General features: G+C 42.3%; 1 protein-coding gene across 4 annotated transcripts in view; it reads left to right on the forward strand.

Annotated features, from left to right (window-relative positions):
- The window catches only part of Frmd4a (FERM domain containing 4A), a 287,644-nt gene that overhangs the window by 188,134 nt on the left and 72,830 nt on the right, over positions 1-26,680 (forward strand). For 3 of the 4 annotated variants that reach the window (XM_076831358.1, XM_076831357.1, XM_076831359.1), the window contains exons 6-11: positions 614-670; positions 1,506-1,528; positions 11,745-11,828; positions 16,621-16,686; positions 16,941-16,998; positions 20,328-20,414. In XM_076831358.1, coding sequence (XP_076687473.1) covers positions 614-670; positions 1,506-1,528; positions 11,745-11,828; positions 16,621-16,686; positions 16,941-16,998; positions 20,328-20,414 — 375 coding nt within the window. The remainder of the gene's footprint in view (positions 1-613; positions 671-1,505; positions 1,529-11,744; positions 11,829-16,620; positions 16,687-16,940; positions 16,999-20,327; positions 20,415-26,680) is intronic. The other variant, XM_076831360.1, reaches the window with a different exon arrangement.

Here is a 26,680-nt window from a genome sequence, read left to right on the forward strand (position 1 = left end):
GAACTAATAGGGCAGACGCATATTTAGACTAGACTCTATAATAGCTCTGACTGATAGAACCATGATAGAAATGTTCTGTATCTCTGCTACAACATGATAGCCACTGGTGACCCTGAACCATGAGGCCATGAAAGAAATGTGGCTAGTGCAACCAAGGAACTGTATTTTTAATTTTGTCTAACTTTCGTCTTAACATAAAGGGTTAATGCTATCCCAGTACAACATTTCTTTCAACGAAGCCTTGCTCCTAGTTCTGAAGTAGAATTTACAAAGAAAATTCAATTCATGATCATGCCACCACATTCCAGTGACTAATCAGATGAACAGGTGGACCACCCATTAATGTCTCATCATGATTTAAAGATGAAGCCTTTGAGGTGACTATATAGGCCCAGGAGCACTGGTCCCTTCTGGCTCAAAGCTGAAAAAAACACTGTCAGGGAGTGATGGAGACCAGTAATTCAGAGCAGTGATCTTGGGGACTAAAGACAGTCTATGGGTATTTGAGATTCTGGAAAATCCTCAAATAGACCAGGTCTCTTTTGAGAGAGATGTCAGAAAGAAGTCATTGTTAAGTACCAAACTCACCTTCCCTGTTGGGATTCCCTTTCAGGAGCTTATTGATGTCGACAGTGAAGTGGTGTTTGAATTGGCCTCCTATATTTTACAGGTAAGTTGCTCTACAAAAAAGGAAGAGGAAATAAGACTGACCACTCACAGGTGATACTGTTTCCATTATTTGTCTTCCTAAGTGTTTCTAGCTAGAAGCTGGAAGAAGCCATTAGGAATACTGATCCCATGGCAGTAAATAGCAGTTTCTACCATTCCTGAAGTGTTAGCCAACTCTATCACTGTAAAGGAAGCTGTGTGTTTATGAGCCTGGGAGAAACTGAGGTCATTCAATAACCCCATTTTTTTTTTCTTTGAAGTTTGGTAACACTCTTCATCCGTGGAGAAAGCCAAGAGAATAGCTAGAATTAATTGCCAAAGACTCACCCCATCCCCTGAAAAGACAGAAAAATCTTTAGCTTATGTAAAAAGAGAGAAATAGAGATGGCTTTGAGAGTATTCGCTATAATGATGGCAAGGTGAGTTGAAATTGATATCATGAAGTTATTCCATCAACAGATATTTCTAGAACACTGTTAAGTTTCCATGGCTCCTGCCTCTAAGTCTTTCTGAAATGGAGAAATAGTCCACAACACCAAATGGAACAAAAAGTGACATAAGAAGGAGTTCTATCCAGACAGGTGCGAAGTTCAGAAACTTTAAACCTGAACAAGTGAGACCAGGACCAAGCTTTGGAAACTTGCCTTTTGTCATTATGAGTCATGTTCTTTATATTTTACCTTCTACAGTTTGGCCTGGTGTCTCATATTCAGGGAGCAAAGGAACTTTTTCCTGCCTCATGGTATTCCTATAGCAAATTGGATGATAACAATGTATTTTAAAGTCTATGGCTGAATTTTTGTGTCTCACTGATATTGCATTTTTTTCTTCCACAGGAGGCAAAGGGGGATTTTTCTAGGTGAGTTTACAAACTTTTTTTTTGGCTTAAAAAAATGTATTCAAGGGCTGGGATTGTGGCTCAGTGGTAGAGCACTTGCCTAGTATGCATGAGGCACTGAATTCGATCCCCAGCACCACATTAAAAAACTAGATTAAAAAAAAAGATATTGTGTCCATCTACTACTAAAAAAATTTTTTTAAATGTATTTAAGGGCTGGGGTTATGGCTCAGTGGTAGAGCGCTTGCAGCATGTGTGAGACACTGGGTTCGATTCTCAGCACCACATATAAATAAATAAGTAAAATAAAGGTCTATCAACAACTAAAAAGTATTTTTTTAAAAAATGTATTTGCCTTTCTATTAAAAGAAACTATCCTGCCTGTCCTCTGTAGGAGGACAGTTTATTAATATTTTATGTTAGCGGTGTGATCCAATTTTCAGCTTGTCAGTTGAAGCAGATAGATGAGAAAGAGGAAAGATAGTCCTGGGCTGAGTCCATCCTAAGTGAAAAGTCCTCAGGTTATGTCAAGTTCAGAGCCCAGTGTCACCCGTGTCATTATTCTGGGGTTTGATGGGTTGTTCCAGTGTCTCTGTGAAGCCTGGAATTACTGGTAACATGACAGCCCTAACAAGTACGTGGATGTCTTTTTTTCTCTCAATTTAGTCCCTAATCCTCCAGGGACAAAATGCTGTCCCATAGGGAGACATCTTTCATAGACAGCATAAATATCCCACTTCAGCTGTCCTTCCATGTCAAGATACTGCGTTGTAGAAAAAGTAAACAGACATAACTACTTGGGAACCTGGGAATGGCTTCAGTAACCCTGTAGTACACAAACCTGAACCTTGTCATTCGTTTCATAAGATCCATCCATTGACCAACTTGGCTGAAATCGCCCCACAATCTCTCCTGATCCTTACCAAAGCCTTCCCACAGCAGAGGGTGGTAGCTGTCCACCCTAACAGACTTGTCTGCTCAAAGACAAATGTTGCTCCTCTTCCTCCTCTTTCAAAAATGGAAACAAGTGGAGGGCTGGATTTGGCCAGTGGGCTGTAGTTTGCTGACCCCAGTCTAAAGATGAAGGGACTCCTTCAACTCCATTTGAATATTTGCTTAAGAAGACCTCCGGGCCCCCTTTATTTAGATTTCCCAAGTTCTTAGTAGAAAAAAAAGTAGTCATTTTTAATGAATAATGATCGTAAAGAACCTTAGCTGGGGACCTTGAACATGATAGGTGGCCAGTCCCCATCTACTGAATTTGTTGAGTGAACCATTGTGGGTCATAGTAACTAGTTTTATAACATTTCTTTGTTACTTTCTTCTGACCTTAATTTGGCATTGGAATTTGGGGTTTTGATAAGTGTAAGTCCATATCTACTTACAAAGATTTCTGGAGTCCTGTGAATAATGGTTTGAAAAGCACAAATCCAGTGGATTCCAGTGTCCAGTCTACTTACTCTGAGGGTACTTTTTGGTTTGCCTGCTCTGCACTCTGCTGTAAATATTATTTATTTCTGGAATGTGAACTGGGAACAGCCTCGTCTGGCCCCAGGGATCCTGGGAACGTGGCCACAGGGGTTGCCAGGGAGGAGGAAGTGCAGGCCTGGCCTGTGCAGTCTTTCATGGCCCCCTAATGAGCTGAGGAATGCCAGCTAGTTGGCTGAATTCAGAGAAAAGGAGAATCCTGGTTGAGCCTCATTTGTCAGAGTGCTGTCTAGGGGTTTGTTTGTAGCTGCAGCTGTCTGAGGAGAAAAATAGCTGTCAGGGGAGGGGAAGGTCGGACACCTTATCTAAAGGTCAGTTTATCTCATCACATAAAACCCACCCCACAGAAGGTGGAGGTGATCTGTTACGTTGGGGTCCCTGATACACACAGTCTTCTGGAGCAGGCCCACAGTGAATAAGACTCTCTTCAGAAGTCCAGAGAAGATAGTGTGCTTGAGGGGTCTGAAATACGAGAAGTCACTTTGAATTCCTTGTGTGCGCCTCTTCCCGTCAACTGCTGGGACGATCCCCAGAACATTGAAGCTGACCATGTTTGGTTTGGTGGCTGAACATTAGGCATTTTAGATGTCCCATTTCATAAGTTAGTTCTGTACAAAGTGAGAATCGCTGTTAGTCATTAGACTCTGAACCTTAGTTGTATAGAACAGTGGCTGTGACTTGGACAAGATGTCTGCAGAAAGACGGAATCTTGAGGAGGGCTTTTGTATATACAAACACACAGGGCTCAGGTCCTAATTCTAGGATAGTCTTAGATACATGAACAAATGACCTTTTGGATTAATGGTCACACACAAAAGGCAAATTAACCTTTCAGAGCCTGAGGGGGTCCTGGATCTAAAACTTCCTAAAAGACTATTTTGTCCAGGATGCTATTATTTATACACTTCCATTTCAGTGACTGTATACAGAGAGCATTCAGCTAAAATGACTATTAAAAATCTACAAATTATGGGAACAAATTCCCTAAAGTACCAGAGGGGGGAAAAAAAAAAAAGAGACAAATGAGAGAAGTCAAAAGTGCTGATACACTTCAGTGGAAAAAGAACTGAAGAAGGACAACCCAGAACCATAACTGCTTTCTTAGGAAACTTGCAGGCTCCTGTCTTTCTTTTTTGTCTTCTCGCTTTGTTCAGCAGATCCCTCTTACGTAACTCTCGTCCTTCCAGTTAGTGGAAGTACTGACTTCCTTGTCTCACTGAACCTGACAGTGAAATGGCAGGTTAGCATTGATGAAAGACAATGACTGAGGGATAGATAAGTGGTATCGCCTATGAGAGGAAGGGATCCATGCCATCCATGTGTATTCAGACCTACAGTGGGCAGGTGTGTACGCCATCATTAAAGGGTTAGGAAATGGTCTTATCTAAAAATAATGTTTTCTCACTTCTATTATTTTCCACAACACAGCATGGGTAATCTTGTTTCATTTCCTGGTGTGTGTACATGTAAAAAAGAAAAAAATTTAAATTCTCATGTCTGTCAGTGTTCAGGAAATCAGTAGAGTTGGCAGGTCTATGTGAAAACATGTGAATAGCTTCTGAGTCGTTAATCAAGGCAGTTCTAGGAACAAATATCAGGTGGAGAAGAGCCAACACAGTCTAAAAACAAAGGCTCTCATTTAATAGTCACCCTTGAACGCTATTAAACCAACAGACATTACCTGTGATTATACAGCTTTGTCACAAGTGCTGCAGTGTTTGAGTGCCTCGCACTGACATTTTAATTCTAAAACTTCTTTTTAGACCCTTGGGTTGGGTTATTTTAGAAAAATAATATTTTTTAGTACCAAGAGCCCCATTTAATCAACTGACAAGACATTCAAATTTTCTAGTTATGTTCTAATTTAACTGAATAGAAGATTCATTGCTGCACTGTGCTCAGTAAGGTATTAGATAAAAGAACTTGATTTTTCTCCCACTACAAGGAAAACCCTCCTTATCCTAATCTTGAGAATCACCTCACTTGTCACTGTCTGTCAGTCCTTCTGCTATTTCTAGAAATGTGTTATACATTTAAAAAAATAATTTTTAAACGATTTTTTAAAATTGAAACATTTTTAAACTGTTTTATGCTGAACACCAAAAATCATAAATGCCGAAATCACACTCCCCTTGATATAAAGAATCAACTATACATAAATAGGGACTAGTAAAAACCATCTGCTATGTAGAATTTTTTCTTAACAAGATTTATTGAAACCAGATCAGTGAACTCCATAGCTTTGGGCTGTCTACTGGGACCTGGATATATCTTTGTTTCAGAGGACCGGATGTATTGATGCTAATCACTAAAACAGGAATCTCCCAGCATGAGATTTACTAGGACCCATCAGCCAACAACACCTGAAAAAGACTGACATAAGGAAATTCCACATAAAGATCCTTGGACTATGTTCAGCATCCCTGGTGGAATCCTGTTGGGTGGAGCCCGTCACATGCTTCAGAGAGAAGCCCAGCAATCACAGGCTCTGCTTCCAAGCACAGCGACCTAAGGGGAAGTGTGGTTTTGATTGGATATTTGGGTTTCAGTTTATATGACATCCATACAAAGTTAAATATGGGTCTGCTGAGAGTATCAGCTTATTAGAGTTCAGGGGTCAGTATGAAATCTTCTTGTGTCTCTGAGAGATCAATCTGCAAGTTTTTTATTAAAAAAAAAAAAAAAAAAAACATTCCCACTTTCAGAAATAGAGCAATGCTTCACTCGATCAATAGAAACAAAAAGCAATTCTTCACTAACAAGGGAAATTGATTTTCACCTCATTTTAGAAGAGGAGTTGGAGTATTTATTTGTGCTGAAAAATTCCCATTTATTTCCAGAGACCACATGTTTATAGGTCCCTGGGAGAGCAATTAGAGACAAAAAGTGAAAAGATATTTTAATATTTTATCCTGTATAAACTGTGGGACTGTGTGGTCACTAGTATGAAGAGAAAGAAACTTTTGTGACCCCCCCCCAAGGTTCCCTCTTGATTTTCTCTTTTAATCTTATCTGTTTTTTTTAAAATTTATTCTGATTTGTATATATATGACAGTAGAATGCATTATAATTCATATTACACACAGAGTACAATTTTTCATATCTCTGGTTGTACGCAAAGTATATTCACATCATTTGTGTCTTCATACATGTACTTAGGATAATGATGACCATCTCATTCCACCCACATACCCCCTCCCTTCCCTTGTCTGCCCTATTTTGAAATGCATTTGTGAATAAGTGAATTAATGTAAACTAAAGTTGGCTTATTAGTCTCTGAAAATTCCTGGTTCATAAGACTTTTTGGTCAGGCCAGAGGATGCAAATCATAGGTCAAAGCAAGAATTTTAGATCAACAGGAGAAAAAGATAATGAGCTAATTTTCTTCTTAAAAACTTTTTTTAGTACTTTGCAAATCTTTGTATAGATTGTTATCTTTAAAGATGACAGTTATTTTCTTGTCCAGCTGATAATATAAAGAGTTGGTTAAAGGGGCTGGGGTTGTGGCTCAGAGTTAAAGTGCTTGCCTAGCATGCTTGAGGCACTGAGTTTGATCTTCAGCACTACATAAATGTAAAATAAAGATATTTTGTGCACTCAAAACTAAAAAATAAATATTTTTTAAAAAGAGTTGATTAAAGCAACAGTCTGTAAATAACAATTCCTGGCTTACTAATGTCATTACTATGCATTTACATAAGTAGTTTGACTAATACAAGTCTAATTAAACAAACTCAGTTTTACATCAATATTAGACCTTTTGATCATTTGGGGTATATTTTCCTACAATTGTTTAATTGCCACTAGGGAGAAAACAGCTGCATTGATCATATGGTAATAGAAGTAAATTTGGTGAGGCTTTTAGATAATTAGTGAAAAAATACTTAGACAGTTTTGTTGGGAATAGTTAACATTTGGAATACAACTTACAGAACCTGACAGTATCTGTCATACCATTCTCCTATTGGAAACTTCCAATGAAAAACATCATCTTTCCAACTTGAAACATACCTTTCAGCCCAAAGAAGACTTTTTGTGGGAAGAATCGAAATTAATATAATTATCAAATATCAATTTATTTTTAAGAAGAAGAAAGAGGAATGTGTAGAGCTTTCCCATGATTTAAAAATGACCTTGAGGACCATGAGTAATTGAGAAGCAGCTGGAATCTTTCATGCCAACAAGAGCTTTTGAAAGGAACAGAATCTATGAAAATTTAAAGCAAAATGTTCAAGTGAAAAAGTTACGAATTGTTACAGAGAGCTTTGTTTTGTGCACAAAAGTCCATTTGACTGCGCTTTTAAGTATGTAATTCACATTTTCAAAGCATAAAATAGTATTTGGATATGGCTTTTTGCAGGATGATATTCTTCAAATCTTATGGGAATTGTTAAGATATAAAGTAAAAAGGAAATATCGTATTATGACAGCTTATCTCTTTTGTTAAGCATTTATTTAATCTCACTATCATATTTTGAGTGAACTCTGAATAGTAAAAAGGTTCATGGTTCTGGCATTGTGACAGTTTTCAGAGTTGAGATTCTCAAGCTAAAGGGTGACAGTGTAGAAAATTAGTGAATTTTTCTTCTCAGCGGTTCAAGTAAAATTATTTGAAATTGTGAACTTTAGAAACATTTTTTAACTTGGATTGAATTTTACACATTTACAACTGAATTAGAAATTTCACAAAACTTTTCTTTCAACCTAGGAAAACCAGACTCATTAGTTAAAAAAAGAAATCCTTACTATATAATTGAACAGTTAGCATCAGAAGGAAAGGCATGTAATTCATAAAAGTATTTGTAACATTGCCCCTCCACAGGATTGGTCAGTTAGTGTGACCTATTTATCCTTGACACAGGCGCAGACTCCAGAATCCCATGCTGGGAAAATCTTTCCGGGTCCCCAGGTGCTTCCCTTGATCTGCAGATGTCAAAGGCAGTAACAGAAGTTTCATAGACAGTGGGCACAGTTCCACATGGAAGACTCCTGCAGCATTGGTGGAGCCATCAGCTCACTGAGTCTCCCCTGCACACCTCGGGGAAAGTGCATGATAGACAATTTGCCACTTTATTCATTGTTACTTCCAACTTTTCCTTGGTTCACAAATAAAAGGCAGGAAGGAGGAAGCGAAAGAAGAGATTGTTTTCTGCATGCCTTTTAAAGATCAGCAGAAAACAAAAATCTATAACTTATTAATCTGTCTTAGAGTTTTCTAGGTTCCTTATGCAATGGACAGGAATAAGATCCACAGTGTATCTGAAACTTTAGGATATCAGTGCTTCTGAATCCAGAATTTCTTGGGTTTGAGACCTGTGATTTGGTGCTGATACCCTGTGTTCCTGACACCTGGGGCAGAGGCTGGGGCAGCACCTGGAATCAAAACTCATCACCACTCCTACATCAATGCATGGATTGATGTTCACCTCACAGATGAGAGATATAGGTCAAGTTTTGCCTTGGGTAAAAAAGTTGGATTTGCCTTTTGCCACAAAATGGGATAAGAAAAGTGCATTTCTTGGAGTATTTGGGGTTTGGGAATTGTGGGTAAGGGATTGAAGTCTTGCCATACTCTTATTTTGTTTCGAAACTGCTTTTCCCTGGAAGACTTTTCCTTTATGATACACTCATAAGACATGAAGAGTTGATCTGGAGCTGGCATAATGGCAGCATTTCTGAGTTTCAGGCTCTACTCTTACGTTACACTAGCAAAAACTTTCTGGATTTAGTGCTCTGTTGTTTTTGTAGCAATGTAGATCAAAACAACTGGTTTCCCCAGCATATTTGGGCCCCAGGTTTCTCCTACAAGTTACAGGTATCTCATTTGATCTATAAGAAGTTTCCTGGAAACATTATTTCCTAATTTTTTAAAGGAAAAAACATAATGGTTTTTGCTAATCATTTTCTCAAGTTTAATTTTGACCACCTTTGATTTTATGGTGTCTAGGTTAAATTTGTCATTGTTGTTTTGTTGATTTGGGAAATTTTCTATTTGATGTATTGCTAGAAGTTTTTGTTTTTTCCCTCAGAACATCTTTCAAAATTCCCGTGTTTTAGGCAGTAGAAGACAAGCAGATCATATCAGCTTCCCCCTCCCAAGAAAAACTAGCATGGCATTGACATAACCACTTTTATGCTGGCAACATTGATAACTACTTAAAAGTTTTGAATAAAATCTGATTAATATTAACAATAAAAAGAATGAAATTTTATTCTTAGTTTAGCAACAGACTCTAAGAGACTTTTATGGTTTCTTCTTAAAATAGAATATGACCACAGTGAACTTTTAAGGTGTGTTGTAAGTTAGCATTTACCAAGGGCATGGAACTCTGCCGGGGAAACATCAGAGTGAAAGTCATTGAGAGGAACTTCTAGCACATTTGTTGGGCTGTAACAGCACAAGTCTCTGAGGGTGGAGTGACCCCCTTTCCCATCAGGACAGCTTTCTGATTTCCCAGCGCAGAGTCTGGCTGAATGGACGGGGCTGGACACCTCTAAGTCACTAGAAATGTTTATAAACAGCAGAAAGGCAAACAGAACATTTCTACATTCTTGTCCTTTGGGAAGGATTAGAAGCCATGGATCCCTTCCAGAATGTAATGGATTTGGATGGGCTTCACGCCCTGGTGATTTCTTGTTATATTTTCTGTGTAACCTTGCCCTGGAGGAGAACTAGAAGATCCACTGCAAGTTTCAGCAAGGAAGTCAAGCCTGTGGCTGTCATCACAGAAACTTGTTTGCCAACAAATGAGTGTTTGGAGGGTAAAATGATCCCTTCCTCCTTTAGTCCCTTCCTTCCCCAAATGTGATAGATAGACCCAAACTCAAGTTCCAGCTTAATAAAGGAGCAACTAATTACTTTTCTCACAATTTCATCCAATAAAAGTTTATCTGCTAAAGGTTTGAGGCACCTCTTAGACACTAATGAACCAATGAATCAAATCCCTGTGCTCAGGGAACTTACAGTAAAATGGGGAGAGAAAAATCTAGAAATCTGTTGCTGAGAATGTTTTTTTAAACTCTGCTGTACTAGTGTGCAGGTAAAAATTCCAGCCCATACTGGAGGATCGAGTTTTCCTAAATACCAGGAGCTAACCTCCTGGAAAACCTTCAGTGATCATTCCATTATCTACTGAAGCAACCTGAGTCCTCTTGGCTTGGTGTTGGAGGTCCTCAGAATTCCAGGCCAACCTGCCTTTTCAGGGATCGATATTGTCCCTTACATGCCGCTCAGTCCAGTTGATCTCTTCAATTCAAGTTAGACGGCTTCTGTGACTTAGATGTGCTCCACCGAAGGGAAAAATGATGTTCCTGTCCTTTTCTTCATGCACGTTTCCCCAAAGCCGGCATTTCCACCAAAAGACCTATCCAGTTATCTTTTTATGTGCACCTCTTGCCTCCCAAGCTAAATTGTTCTTATCTTTTAGATAAGAACTCTGGCTCATCCTTCGGGGTCCCTTGCAGTACTCTCCATGTAATGGTGTGGGCTTCGTGAACACATTTACATTATTGACTATTAAGTGAAAATTCTTGCCTTGCTACTCAGATTGTAACAGTCCAAGTATGTGGGTATATTGATTAAACAATCACAGGTGGAGCTTTTCGTTCTGATTGGTTGTTCAAAGCCAGGATTTATAAACATTACTCCCTTGTTTCCTCCAGTTAGCAGTGTGGGTGTCGGGCTGTTTGCTATCTAAATGCCCCAGGATCTCCCCACCTGTGCCTAGGGTGTTTCTTCCTTTTTCATATTCACTTATCCATCTCTTATCTCCTTGCTTTTTGGATGCTACTACCTAGTATCTTGGTGGACAACTTTTGCCTTGCTTTGTATGAATGACACAGAAACTGCTAACAGCACAGATCAGAATTGTGAATCATGGGATCCATAGAACGTCATGAGATAAGGCCTGGCACTCCAGCTTCTTGGCTGGTGAAAACACTCTTTCAATACCAGAACCATCCCCAAGTTGGATGCTGTGAATGGGTCTAGGGGTAAAGTGGGTGTGGTCATCCCAGAAAGCCCAACTCAGAGGGAATGCAGATCTGCTGAGTGTCTGTAGAGGAGTTAGGCATCTGAAGAAGGCTGGTTGAATTAGGAGAGTTTAAAGTGTCTTCCACACCTCAGCATAATTGAGTCTGTGGGAAAAAGACATTCTGGTTTGAGAATCAGATGTGTGAAACCTCCCAGTAGCACGGGCAAACCACTTCACACTTCCTAAGTAGTTTCTGGGCATTGTCAAAAGCCAAGTTTATTTATTTGTCGTATTTGTGCAAACAGTTTCCAATGTGTGGTCAATCTAAGCAAAACGAAACACAAATAAAACCAGAATTGTGTTAGGCCAGCAGTGCGCCCAGGGAAACTGTGATGATAGCTGGAAAGTTTATCCTGGGATCCACCCTGGTGGCACCCCGGGGTCCTTTCCCTGGATTCATGCCAGGGACTGGTCAAGGAACCTTAGACTGCTCTCTGTGAGGACAAGGTTTGAAAAGGCAACCGGGCCCCCTGAGTGCTCTGTCCTGGTTCTGTCCTGGTCCTGTGCGGGAAGAGGTAGCCACTCAGCTCAATGTCTTGCTTTCTTTTCCATCTATGTAAGAAAATAAATATAAAGAAAGCTCCCTTCCTGCCACCACTTCCATTAAAAAGGGAGCACCCGTGGGGCTCCCAGACATGGCGGCAGGCTCAGTCCTATCAAATAGTGCAGTTATTTTCATGGAGGTTGAGTGTGTTTATTGGCCTTCTCTCTTTCAGCAATGAGGTTGTGAGGAGTGACCTGAAGAAGCTGCCAGCCCTTCCCACCCAAGCTCTGAAGGAGCACCCCTCCCTGGCCTACTGGTAAGACCCCTGAGTCTTCTTAGGAGCAGGTCCCCCAGGAGTTGCACAAGGCTCAGACAACTGAGCCTTTGTGTGTCTCCTGGCCTCCCCATGTATTGATTAATTTATGTCTTCAGAAACTACTTTCTGCATTTATTTAAATGGTGTGTCATATAGGAGAGCTCTCCTTTTATTTTTTTCCCCCAAAAAAATTAAACCTAAAATTTTGCTTTAGAAGTGTCGCCTTGTCGCCTCGTGGGTGCTGGTAGAGTTTTCTGTTGGAACTGTGTCATTCGATGACAGGAGATGAGGTTTGGGGATGTGGGAGAAGTACAGGGTTTTCAACGGATGAGAGACTGATTCTTTCCTTTAGTCTCCTCCATGTTTCAATGTTTTTGGTTTAGCCACTTTGTAACATTATGCCCAAGTTCATCTGTTGGGACCTTAATGACTGAGCTTGAGTTATTCAGGAATCTGAAAGGTTCCCAGATTGCGGTTTGGGCCACAGCTGAGCAGGGCTTGCATTCCTGGGTGGTGTGTTGAAATCCTGGTGGGAGCTTATGCCCTGACCACAGCCCCTAAGGACGGCACTGCTTCTCTGATGTTCCTTCTGACGCCTCCACAGAAATCAATGCAGTTTCTTATAGAATGAAACAAAATAAGAGAAAAACCCAGAATGAGTTGATCCTGATAAGGTATAGCTTGTGACTCACCATGTGCTTCTTCTGTATGCGCTTCCTGAAACACTCAGATTTCTGCATTTCATCTTGCCTATACACTTCTAGGCAGTCAGCTTGTTCAGCCATTCAGTGGCTTTGAGGAATCTTCTGTTAGGATAGATGCATCTTGATGCAGAGCTCATTATGTCTGAGCAATCTGGGAGCAGGATTCAAGGCCCCGAGAACTCTCTTCAGGGTACTGGTGTCCCTAACTTCATCTCTCTAAACTGATCTGTTGACACTCTTCTTTCAGCAACATAGATGCAGATAAATATCAAGCCTTCTATTGTAATCTATGCCCCCAAAGCAAATTCTGTTTAATCTGCAGGGATTTTGCATGTATCTGCTTCTAAACTGACCTTTCAATCTGTGTATATGAACACCAGAAACCTGTGTTCTCATTTCTTGGTTCCCGAAACCCTGTTGCCCTATTTACAACAGAGTCCGCTAAGCTGTTCACTTCTGGAAAACCCATGGTGAAGGAGGTAGGGATGCAAGAAGGGGATTCTAGAGACTACTCGTTCTTATACAGAGAGATGGATTTCTCACTGAGAGCTATAACGCTAGTGGCTTGTCTGGAGTCAGAATTGCTCATTGCCCTTGACCTCATCCATCATCTCTTTCTTCATTTGCTTCCAAACATAGTTACATTTTAGATCTATGAACTTCGCCCCTATCCCCTTTCTGGATTTTTCTTTTCTGTCTCCACCAGCTGCTCTTTGCTCACGTATTATTACATTTAATGCAGAAATGCCTTCCTTCATGCACACGCTTTCTGTCTTTTGTCAACATGAACACCTATCCTTGGATCCACCCCTTTAACCGTCTTGCCAGTACATCCCTTATCTCTGCGACCATAAAGGGCTTCATTCAGACCCATAAGCACTCAGACTACTACTGTCCACTGAGAGGGTGGCAGGATGGGGGAAGCTAGGTGACCTCAGCTTCACAGTCCAGCTTATGTCAGTAGCATGTTGTGATTGGCTAAAGTATCTTCCTATTTATATGAATATAAATATCTAAAAATGAGAAGGAAAATGCCATTCATGAGGCATATAGACACAGAACAAAAGTAGAGACAGAGCTAGTAAAGCAAGCTTATCCAAGTCTTCCCTTCTCTGCCTTAGCATTAGCATCAGTAAGATTGACCATGACCCCTCATGGGTGGAGGGGACCTTTTCCTGCCCCCTGCGGCCACACCGTCTCAGGCTGCCCTGATCATTCCTGAACTAAGGACGTATATTTCACTGTGCTTCTGAGTGCTGCTCCTGCCGGCTTTCACAGATGCAGTGGGCAACCTTCACCTGGAGCCCATCTGCACAGGCCGGGGCAGGATGCCTACGGGTGAACAAAGCAGCAGTTTGAGAGTCGCAGCGGAGTCTCTGAACTGCAAGGTTCTGATTATCTCGGTAACTTTCTCTACTGCTTCAGTTTCTCCATCTGTAAAATGAGGTCAACCCACTGACCTACTCCTCTACAGTGTGTGCCAGGGACACTGAAACTGTTAGCTGACACCTCCCCTGAGACAAGGAACAACATTACTGTCACCATTCTTCCTTCCACCATCCATGCATTTCCTGCACACCACTGTCTGCAGAGAGGCCATTTAACTAAAGGACACAGTCCAGCCTGTGGCAGGTCACAGTCAGCCTTGGTCAAGGGCTTTTTTCCTCCAGTATCCTCCAGATAGTACTTTGGGATTTGGTCTCCTCTGGTTCACAGGTTCTTATAGTCATTTCCTATGACTAACAAGTCCCTGCCACAGATCTGAGTACTGGGGAGTCTCTGGACATCGGAACACCCAGCCCTTTGTGGGTTCCTGAAAAAAGTGGGGAGCAGTGGGAGGCATGATGGGTCCTCAGCCCATGTGAGTGTGTGATAGATTCATGGTTTAAATGGGAACAAAGAAGCTGGAAGAAGTGGAGACAGGAGAGGGAAGCCATTGGTGGCTTCACAGATGGCCCCAGCCAGCAGGAGACACAGGGCGGGTGGGGGAGGACAACAGCTTCTGCAGCTGTCAGGCACTGTGAGACCCCATGTCAGGCCGTTTAGTTGGTAAACAGCGGAACAGCTGCCTGACAGTGCTTTGGACTTTGTTTCATTGATGTTCTCCTGAGCCATGCTTATGTTCTCAGCACAGCACTGTATGGACTTGCATTACTCCACCTTTTTAACTCTGTCCCAGAGCTACCAAAGCAATGGGCTCCTATCTACATTGAGTTGCTTGACCCTGGATCTAGGGGTTGAGCTCACCAAATCCCAGGTCATATGGTAGGAAACGTGCCAACACAGCTGTTGCTTTAGAGGGTGGCGGGGAGGAAGCCAGGATGACCCTGGAGTCTCCTGACATAACTCCAGAGGTTTAGTGAGGCTAGGGCCTATTCCTGGAGAGGATGCCCCATGGGAACCATCTGACAGGAGACTTTGTCACATAAGAACCAGAACTTACACAGTGCAGGAGCAGAGGAGAAACATGGCCAAGTTTGCCCCTTTTTGAAAAACAGGTGCCTAGATCCCAAAGACATGACTCTCCAGCTAAAGTAAGGTCTCTCCCTCATAGCTGACCTATCCTCATTCTAGATACCTATAGGGACACTTTCTTGTGAAGAGTTCTGACTTTCTCACATTCATGACATTTCAGAATACAAAAATCAAATGATATTAAATAAAGATTAAGATAGTAATTGAAGTTAGATATGATAGTCCCAGCTTCTCAGGAGGCTGAGGCAGGAGGATTACAAGTTCAAGACCAGCTTGTAGTTAGTTAGAAAGACCCTGTCTCAAAAAAAAAATTAAAAAGGTGTAAGGAAAAAACTCAGTAGTAGAGTGCCCTGAGTTCAATAACCAGTAGCACCACCAAAAAAAAAAAAAAATACAGTAATTGAAAAATAATTATCCGAGGACTTTGGTCATAAACACATAGAATGTGTTACCCCCAAAGATGACCTAACCAAAAGTAAAATAGAAAAAGGTGGAAAAAAGAAGGCTTTTGATAAATTCTAGGATAATAAAGTAATAATGAATAATAAAGATCAATCAGTACTTACTTGAGGGCACATCCCTGGGATCACCCCCCATCATGGAGCTGTTATGGGAGACAGGAAGGGGTCACTTTGCCTGTGGCTGGGGAAGGACGAGGCCGAGAGTAAGAACTCAGGGTCTCCAACCATGTGGCCCGATCATGGAGTCTGAGTTTTGGGAGTTCTCATCAGGTGGGATTTGAGGCCTTCTGCCTATGACCATCCTGCCCCCACAGATGGCTCCCACCCACCATGATTCCCTGGGCTGGTCTGTGATTTCCAAGGCCGCAGTGGGAGCAGCCATTGGTCCCACCTCACTGGGTGTCAGAGTCACTTCTTTAAGAAGGCTGTGCTGCTTCCTGGACCTGCCCTTTACTCTGTCAAAGAAAAGTTTGGCTGGCTCCTGTCACCAAGGAGCCAGCTGATCTCTTTGTTATGGTAGAACTAAGGTTTCAAAAGATAAAGGCAGTGCCAGTCGAATTCCAGTAGCTCGTTTGTTGTCTCTCCAGTTTTCCTCTGGGGAGGCCCAAATTCTAAGACTTTCTGTCCTCCTTAGATGCACTGAATCCCTGACCGCTCACTCCAGGTGGACCAGGAGCCCTGGATGGGGCCGGTGCCTGTCCTTCCCCGTTAGGCCCTGTGTGGACAGGACTGTAAAGACAAGGAGAGTCAGAAGTGGGACTTGAGGAGTTTAACCCTGATCCATGCGAGGCCTCAGCTCACTGCTCATTTCTCCCATGCAATCGTTTCTTGCAAGAAGCTGACCCCCAAGCCTGTGGGATGATCTCATTTCACTGATTAGAAGTTCAAGATAAAGAGAATAGAAGTCTTCTGAGGGGAAAAAGAAAAAAACAGAATGTGACTTTTTTTTTTTTTTTTTTTTTTTTTGGTAAATGTATAGCCCAAAGATTCCATTTGGGCTGAGTTTGGAAATGTCACTTCTAAAATGACAAGTCATTTTTCCAGGAGTTGATGGCTCCTTGCAGTGCCTCATGCAATTGGTCAAGCTCAGAAGTATCCCAGTGAGCAGGATACTCGGCCTCCAATAACAGAACGCTTTTCTTCTAATTCTAGTGAAGACAGAGTAATTGAGCACTACAAGAAGCTGAATGGCCAGACAAGAGGTCAAGCAATCGTGAAGTAAGTGGCCCTTACCAGCACTCATGGAGATTGTGTTTGTGTGTGTTAATATATCACATGTCAAGATTGTTCACTTCTGCTCAGAAAGACGTTATCTCTGGGGGACAATGTTTCAATTGAATTGTCAAGTAAATAATCACTCCCAGAACTTTATCACACATGCCAAAAAAGTATGTATATTGTACCAGTTCTGCCGAATAACCACCCTTGTGTGCGTGTTTGTGTGTGTGTGTTTGTGTGTGTTGTCTTCCCAGCTACATGAGCATCGTGGAGTCTCTCCCAACCTACGGGGTTCACTATTATGCAGTGAAGGTAAGTGAACTCATTTGGTGAAGATTGCCCATCCTGCCCCCAAACAAAAAGCAAACAACAACAAAACATTCTTTTTCTTTTTAAAAATCTTCCTGGAGTCTCTTAGAGGGCTAGGAGTTGGTAGAGGAAGACTTGCCCAGAAAGGCCAGATGCCACAAGAAATTGACATGAATTTTACCCCTAAGGTAGTAAGAGTTGATATGTTTTCTTTCAAAAACTCATTTTCCCTTTTAGAAGCAGTAATAAGTCTCTCGCTCCTTTTGGTCTCAGAAGAATCCTGAGAGATCAGGATATGGGTATCTTAGTGAGAAGACTCCGTCCAATACAAGGAACTGTAGAGAACAGAAACTTTCAGCAGAATCTTGTGTTTTTCTTGGCAGTCAAGTGCTGTGTAGTTAGCTTTCCAAGAGGTGAACTGGGATTATAGGCTGACAAGTGGAGTATGTGACCCTTTAAGAAAATGAGATCTGCTTTCTTGAATATTGTAATGGCAAGTCCAATGGGTAGTGACTCCATTCTAAATTCTCTTTAATTTTAATTTCCCTAATGTGCCAGAGTAAGATCTCTTCTTTGAAATAATAAAGATGTCCCTCATAAGACCACAAAGAAGAAAAAGTTCCCTTCCTCCTTCTCCTTTCATTTACTCCTACCTGAAATTTTTGCTGAATCATTGCCCAAAGTTCAACCGAAGAGAGCAGAAAACACTTCTAAAATCTACAGACAGTCCCACCAGCCAATCAGAGCTCCTCTTGCTGTTTTACCAGTGTCTCTCCTAGTGTTTCCATCCTACAATATTTTTAATTTCTTTAGACTACAACATGTGCCATATTTCATTCATTCTGTGTTATCTATAGCAACTCACATAAAACTTTGTAAGTCATTGCTATGCACTGAACTGCCCATATCTTCTCCTAAACTCAGATAATTGATGGCAAAGACTATGTTATATTCTGTTACACATTCCCAGAACCAAGCATAGCACCTGGCCCATGATAGATGCTCAGTAAATATTACTGAGGAAACATACTGAGTATTGAGTTGAGTGGTTGGATGTCTGCATCCACAATGGGAACAAGTGTTAGAACTACTGTTGTGAAGCATAGAGCTATGAGGTGCCTATGGGGACCTCATTCCCATCCAACAGTTTGTCTCAAGATCTCTTAAAGCCTGAAGTAGTTAAATTCTTCCTGATGTCCTACTAAGATTCTTCCCACCAATGGGAGTGCTTAGTCCCTCTTCATTATCCTTCCAGAGCTCATGTGACCGGCAAGCACATCCAGCCCTGCCTTTCTCAAGTCATGGGTGACCAGTTCCCCACAAGGAAATTCAGGGTTCGTGAAAAGTGGCTTCAGTGGTGCTGATGACCACGCTAGTGACTGCTGCAGAGTCCACTTCCATTTGGCCATCTTGTTACCCTAGGGAGACACATGGATTCAATAGTTCCTGACATGACGATCAGAGGCATTTCACAGGAGTTGATCCGGGAGGGTTTCTCAGCTGTAGGAGTATTCCATGTTGATTTACAGCAGTGCATTTGCATTCCAGAACAGGAACCAGGAATTTAGGAATTCCTGTGTCCTGTGTTCCCTGGCTTGCTGTTTGTTCTAGGTTTGAGCTCAGTTCTCTCTCCTATCATTAAAAGAAGTTAAGACACTTACCACATCAACTACCCCCATAAAAGTCTTCGGAATATTGGAAGACTGAGATACAAAGTGTTAAAAGAGTACAGGTGTTTGGCTCTTGAAATCTCAGAGCATAAGCAGCTTGCTCTGTGGTTTATCAGGGCAGCACCTCTGCCCAAGCAAATGTGACACATGCTCACTGTTTGGTGGCCATGTGATCTCACTGATGCCTGATTATGGTATAATGATAACACTTATCTGGTCAATCTGAGGTCGCAGGGGGCATTCAGTTTCTTCTTGTTCTAGTTTTTGAAACTACGGTTGTGCACAGGTATTCCCAGAGGTGTGGGTTTAAGTCAAGCATCTTATTCTACCTTTGAATTTTTCAGCTAGGGTGTAGCTCAATGGTAGGGCATGTGCCTAGCGTGTATGAGGCCCTGGGTCCTAGCCCCAGCACCAAAAAAGGAAAAAAAGAAAAAGAAAAAAGAAACCACATACCCCTGAAGCTTTAAATAAAATTTCAACATTTCTTGTTCCTTTTATCTTTGTGATTACCTTGAAGTACCTCATGCCCCACAAGTATTTGGAAGCCATCATTCTGAGTTTAAGTTTTCAAGACACAGTGGGAGTGTGCTAGGTTTTTCCAGAGATGTGACAAATAGGATAAATCTGGGCGGAAAGCTCCTGGCATGCCCACCATAAGACACTAGCATTTGGGAACATTCCATAGCAACTCAGAATCATCCCTACTTGAATAGAGAATTGCAACTGCCACCAAGGTGACAAGAGCTCTCTTTCATGAATAAACAGACTTGATGTTTCTGATTTAGTTATATTGAGAATGTTTCAGCTTCCGTTTTGCTACCTTGTCCAACAGTGCCAGTCCTAAGACCCTGTCTGGCACCCAGCTGTCCTCACAGGGGAGCAGGACATTAGAGGTGACCCTTTCTGGCCTGTGCTGCTGTTGGCTTGCTAGGGCTGGGGAGGGTCCTGAGTACAGCTGAGCCAACTCCCTGTTTTTATTTTTATTTTTTGTTTTTTTGGACTGGGGATTAAACTCAGGGGCACTTGACCCCTGAGCCATATCCCCAGCCTCTTTTGTATTTTGTTTAGAGACAGGGTTTCACTGAGTTGCTTACTGCTTCACTTTTGCTAAGGCTGGCTTTGAACTCAGGATCCTCCTGCCTCAGCCTCCTGAGCCTCTGGGATTACAGGCATTCACCACTGTGCCCAGCTGCTTTGATTTCTTAATCCTTAAAAAAGAGAGGAGTCCCTTTCATAGTCTCCATAGTCTCTAGCTGATGGTCGATGACAGTTTCTCTGCTTCAGAAGATTGTTCACTTTATTGGAATGTTCCACATCTCTCAGGTTTTTATTCCAGGGGCCCAGCCTGGAAGACCCGCAGTCTTAGAAGGAAAAAAAAAAAAAAAGAGAGAGAGAGAGAGAGAGAGAACAAAGCATTTGCTCCTTAAAGATAAGGGGAGAGATGCTGGTAGAGATGTACTGCAGGTTAGAAACAGAGCCAATTCCCCAGCCCAGGGCTCCCATCACCCTGTTTATAAAACTGAGCATCTTGCTATGAGGGACACATCTGTTAACTTCCAAGGAAATTGCATTTTCCCTTGTTTCAGCTGAGCCGGGAGAATCTCCTCTTGATCTGTATATCTTTTGCAGCCATATTTACCTGTACTCCCTTTGATGTCCTAGGACAAGCAGGGGATACCATGGTGGCTGGGACTAAGCTACAAAGGAATCTTCCAGTATGACTACCATGATAAAGTGAAGCCAAGGAAGGTAAGCGTGGTCTTCTTTGTTGGCTTAAAGGCTCTCATTTTGAGAGAGAAATAGGGTAAAAGTGAGTTCAAATGCTAACAACGTGAGGCCCATAGGCTTGCCAATCCCTTGCTAATTTAAGAGTATACAAATTACTCCACAATAACCCTGAGTTCCCTGGGTAAATATTTTTTCTCCCTGTCTCTAAGGAAACCTAAGCTGTTATAATTATTTAAGGTAAGATGCCTGGCTCAGTTCTCCCAGAGCAGATGGGAGACTGTTGTGTTCCTACTTTCTTGGGGCTGTATACTCTGAGTAAAGGAAAGACCATCTATTTTGGATCCTGAGGTCAATCTGAGTTCTCTCAAAAGATTTTATAGGTCAGGGCAGAGGAAAGTGGATGTACTAAAAAACCCGCTGGTCTCAGGTAAGGAAGAGGTGATTAAAGAGATGAGCAAGAGGAGATCCTGAAAATCCAGAGGCTCTCCTGGGGCTTAGAGGAAGTGGTCAGAAAATAAGGTTATTTGCCAAAAGAGAGAGAAAGGGAAACAGAGAAGGGTCTGCAAAGTCCTTGGAAACACAAGACAGAACCCTGCAAGGGGCACCATATTTGAATTGTCTGTTTTCATTTACACACATTTTTTAGACCAGAACAAATTGAAAAATTATAATGGAAAAATATCTTTGAGGCAAGTGCTGTCATTCAGAATCTCTAGCAGAGAATGATAGAGAGATGGTATTTAGTTCTAACCCTGAAATACATATTAAAAATCTATCAAAACCACACTTGCTCTGAAAGACAGAAAAAGAGAGAGAACACAAGAGCAGGATTGGTCCATTATGTCATTGTGGTTTGAATAACAATCCACAAATAGGATTGAAACCCACACGACACATCTGAGCTTATCATACCCGAGCCAGTTAAGGAGATCTGTCCTTACCAACTTTGTTAAATTAATAGGGAAAATGGTCCTGGATTGGGGAGGATTTTTACTCAATTGATCAGTAATTCCCTGAAGTTCTAAGTACGATCCTGAGAAGGGATGGAGGAATTATTCAGGGGATATGATGTTTTGCGGCTACCTCTAAAACCTCTGCTTCTATCTATTTGTGCAAAACAAACTATACCCTTTGTTCCTATGTTTTTCCTCTTTTTTTTTTTTTTCATCCACAGGGTCTGTATTTCTGTTTCTCTGTGCTTGTTACCACGTGGCCTTTATAATTTTCTGTGCTTTTTCTTGTCGAATTTCCTCTTTGCTTCTTCCTCCCTCTCCAACTTGTCTGATTTTCTGCTTGCAAAAGCTGAGAACACTCCCAGGGCCTTTAACGAAGTCCTGCTTGCATAGTGTATGCATCTTTCTTTTGCCCACATTGGAAGACCAAGGCCAGCATGGATAATTGGGATCCACAGCAGAGTTCATTAAAACCTATGGTTGGAGTCTCCCCCTCAAAGCTTTTTGAAAGACAAACTAACAAGTATTCAGATTTTTTCATTCAGTGTATGAATATATTTAAATGCTCTTTATTTTTCTAATTATGTTTCTTTGGGGAGGGGTGGTTACCAGGGATTGAACTAATGGAGCATTTGACCCCTGAGCCACATCTCCAGCCCTAGTTTGTATTTTATTTAGAGACAAGGTCTCTGAGTTGCTTAGCGCCTCACTAAATTGCTGAAGCTGGCTTTGAACTTGCCATCTTCCTACCTCAACCTCCCAAGCCGCTGGGATTACAGGCATGCATCACCACCCGGTTCTAATTATGTTTCTAATGAAGGTTGAAAATGTAATGAAAGAGCACTTGATACATGTCAAACACAAGGTGGGACATATAGCAAGGGTTTGATAAATTGTAACTATTAGTGTAAGAGTAGAAAACAGATTTTGAGATAGGAGGCCAAAGGTATAAATAATCAGCCACTGAATAAGAGAATTTACAATAACCTAAGACACTTTCTCAGGTCAGTGAATTAAAAATATTAAAAGGTCAACATATTTTTCCAGGACATTGGCTCCAACTCAGACTGAATTGTTATTTGAAATAACTTATGTTTCTGTAGCCTTTGAGGAAGAAATTGGAAATTTCAAGCCTATTACTAGTTGAAGGAAAGCTGAGCTATGGAGCTTTCAGAGCCATTCATTCATTCATTCAAAAATGGTCACTACATACTTACCTCTTGCATGCCAAGCACAGAACCAAAGAAGACACAAATCTAGTCTTCCAGTCCTGCCCAATGTATCAAGGAGAGAGCCATGTGATAATTCAGCCAGTAATTGATAGTCTGTTTGCTATTACTAGTAACACAATACCAGGGACTGGATAACTTTACAAAGAAAAGAGGTTTATTTTGGCTCACAGTTCTGGAGGTCCAAGGTCAAGAGCTACATGCAATGAAGCCCTTCTTATGAGCAGCATCCCTGGGCAGCACAGGGCATCCTCACATGGCAAGAGATAAGGAATGTGTGTGCATATGTATATGCATGCATGAGTGTGTCTGTGTGTGTGTGTGTGTGTGTGTGTGTGTGTGTGTGTGTGTGTCCTGGTATCTCCCTCTTCTTACAAAGCTACCAGAATGCAATCATGGGGACTCCACCTTGATACTGTTATGTGATCCTAGCCATTTCCCAAATGTGACCTCTAAACACCATGGTCAGAAGTTTCTGCCCTCTTAATACCTCACAGTGGGGTGAGGTATTTCAACATATGAATCCTTGAAGGACACACTTCATCCATAGAAATGTCTTGGTGCCACGTAGAAGCCTGTGGTAAATTAAGAGAGTATCCACTGGGGTATAAGGAGAGAAAATAGCCTTCACTGAAGAAGCAAAGGTGAGCTGGTCTTAAAGGGCTGTGAGTGTTTTGCAGATGGACAGTAGGAATGGGGAGGGGGTGTGAGAGAGTGGCCAGTATGCAGGGACGCTCAGTGTGGGGGAGCAGGGTACAAGGGAGTCCAGAGCACACACAGAGCTGGAACACAGGCTGAGGAAGAAGCTGGAGGGGAGGCTGAGAGCCTGCAGTGGCCAGCTCTGGAGGCCTCAAAGGTTTTGCTAAGACAACTTCTCCCTCTCTCAGCAGCGGGAGCCACAGAATAGTATGTGGAGCCGAAGAGAATACCATATCAGATTTTCATTGACATAGAAGTGCCCATCTGCTGTGTGGAGGATGGCTTGGAGGAACACAGGACTTGGAAGCCAGGACTGTTGAGGACTGGGGTTGACTCTCAATAATAGGGTTCGAGGAGGAATGATTCCAAGGAGATGTCTAGAAGGCAGATGTTATGGTCAACTCTGGAGGGAGGGATGGCAGTAAGAGAAGAGGGCAACCTACAGGGACTGTTAGGCTTCTTAGTCAGCCAAGGCATGGAACCTTGAGGGAGGGAGACCTGGGAGTGGTGGATGGATGCAGTAGGACATGCACAGTTTGAGCCTTAACAGGCAGGCCATCAGGGTCAGATACATTCACTTGGAGCTCAGGAGACTCAAGAATTTCCTTCCAAAGCATTGTTGAACCAGAGACTGAACAGGGAGAGGAAAAGTAGGAGCAGTCACTCCCACCCCCGACAAGTCACCATTGACTGTGCATTAAAGATTTTATCCCCTTCTCGTGATGATCCCTGGGAGACAGAGAGGCAGGTCTTGATTGTGTGGGTCCTGAAGCTTGCACAATAGCAGGGGGCCCTTTTTGACAAACAAATCTATACTCAAGTTAAGATCAGGACTTTGAAAGGCCCTTGAAAGGAAGTCCCAGCTTCATTAGTTTCAGGGAGTACCCACCTCTGCTAATACGTGGATGCCACTTAAGAACAAAGACTCAACCAGAGACGTAGTTATGAAATAGCAGCTGCCAGTAGAGCCTGGCACGGTGCCTTTTTCTTCTTCTCACACCCAACATCATCACCATCATGAAAGGCCACATCTGTTTCACTAGGACACATGAGAGGCTCTGAGCCCATAGGGCATGCAGCCTGGTTCCAGAACTGGACTCTAAGGGGGCACATAGTGAGGAAGAGCAATGCACATTCACCCAGGAAGCACCACACTACATCTGGTGCTTCTTGACTGTGGTTATGTCAGCAGTTCATGGGAGACTGCTCTAGTGTCTGGGTGCCTCCTCCAGTCCTGTCCACTCACCTCTGACCCTGCAGCGGAGAAGGTAGAAAGCCTCCCAGAGATTCTGGTGTGCAGCTGGAGATGGGGACCATCACTCATGGCCACCCATGCTTCCTTTGCACACTCAGACTTGGGGAAAGTCAAACTAAGCTCAGAAGGTGTGGCTCCAGTGTCCTGCACACTGAGAGCTGGCACGTTCCCAAGCATAGATTTGAGGCTTAGTAAGCTGCTTGTGAGGGACACTTAATGAGCTGCATATGAAGGATGTTCTCCAGGTGGCACCACTCCCTCCTGGCACAGGGGCCAGGCCACCTCCAGCCTCCGGAGATGCTCGGGAATCAGCAGCACCCATTTTTGAGCACCTGGAGAGAAGTCTGTGATAACAGCTGCATCTGTAGCCCAGGAAGCTGCTCTCGCCCAGGGGCAGACAGACCTTTGCTGACACTCTGACCCAGTTACAGCAACTCTGTCACATGGCACTACAATACTAAGAGCCAACATTCAAGTAGAGGCAGTGTCAGAGCTGAGCCTGCTGCTTCCCTTTGAAGGTCCTGAAGGCATCCTCTGATGTGCACAGCAAACCATTAGCACAGCCAGAGGAGTTCAGCAGCTGCCTGTGAGAATCTGCTCATGCATTTCCAAATGAGCCCCTAAAAAAATGACCCCCAAAAACCACTGAGGAGGGGTAGCTGATGGTTCTCCAGAAACAGGCAGGGCTGCTGTAGTCTGGTCCTAGTTGTCTGACTGGGATGCAGTTTGCCATTCTAGCTCCAGAGTCTACCTTATGTCACTGAATCCTCATTATGAAGTTTAGTGGCTTTGGCTTTGGTACAGAAGTACCTCACAGGTGGAACAGAGGAGAGAGAGAGAGCATGCTGCTCCCTCCTGATTGTGCCCTATTATCTGCTGCCTGGATCTTCAGCTGCCGAGTTTTGTTTAAAATGTTTAAAAGCAAACAAACAAAAAAATGGCCTTTGGGGCACATGTTGTGTCAGGAAATGCTAGACATGTGGGAACATTTCACAGACTGGATTTTGCCTTTTGGATGTGTTCAGAAGAGTTCAGAAGTGTTGAACTTCTAAAGTCCACATCCCTCGTATTTGAGGACAACATGCAGAAGAGTAGCCCACAAAATGCCCTAAAAAAGTGGTAAACAAGACTAAATCAGTGTTTGAAATCTACAATACAATCGCATTTCCTAAGCAATGGTGAGTTGTTTTTTTTTTAAAAATCAGCAAAACCCCAACCATATCTGTAGATAGGTTGCAGAGTTGTTGTTATTTGTTTTTAAGAAATCACCTTTATTTTAAAATTGCATAATTTCTGAATTTCTGATTTTTTTATGTTAAAATATCTTTTTAAAAAGTGAATTGCTGGTGCAACTAATTTTTAAGTGTATTTATTTTTAAATCTTTCCATTACATTTGTTTTATTTTATAGAGCTGAATAGTTACACATAGTAGTTGGGTTCATCATCCAAATTCATCATACATGCATGGAATTGGATTCAGTTCATGATCCTCCCCACATTTGCAGAAATGTTTGTAAGCCATTAAGGAGCCCCGCATGGGCTCTTAGGCAATCTTGCTTCCGCCCTGCAGCCAATGATGTTTCCCTTTCACACTCAGTCTGCCTCCCCACTTCTGAACTCTTGTCATATTCACATGCCATGTGACTCTTGGAAACATCCCCTTTGAGTACTGCAACTCTCTCCCTTCCCAGTGTAGGGTCAGAGCATGAGAAGTCTGCACGCCCGACAGTCTCCATTCAGCAGGGGTAACAGAGGTCAGAGAGTCACAGTGGCAGGCAAACCAACAAGACCTCTTTCAGCTCTACAGATTATTTTACTCTATTTTATCCTTGTTACAGAATTCTATTTTAGCATGTGGCATGCATGTTTGAAAATAGATGCTGCCTGAGTGAGCGTTTCACAAGCAAAGTTCCTGTCAGGGAGCAACCGAAACAGCTCTGTCTGGCCCTTGGGCCCTTGAGACCAAGCTTGAGCTTCATCTTAGTGTACATCTATGGTGAAGTACAGAGACCCAGGCCACCAAAAACAGAAAAGTGACCATCAACAGTGACACAGCTGACCCGTGGGTTTCTTTCCCCAAAACCTTTAAGAAGTAAATAAAACATATCGAAGAGGCCTTATTTATTGACTTCTGCAGAATCTGGATTCCA

The sequence above is a fragment of the Callospermophilus lateralis genome, chromosome 13 (genome assembly GCF_048772815.1).
Source record: "Callospermophilus lateralis isolate mCalLat2 chromosome 13, mCalLat2.hap1, whole genome shotgun sequence".
Taxonomy (NCBI): Eukaryota; Metazoa; Chordata; class Mammalia; order Rodentia; family Sciuridae; genus Callospermophilus; species Callospermophilus lateralis.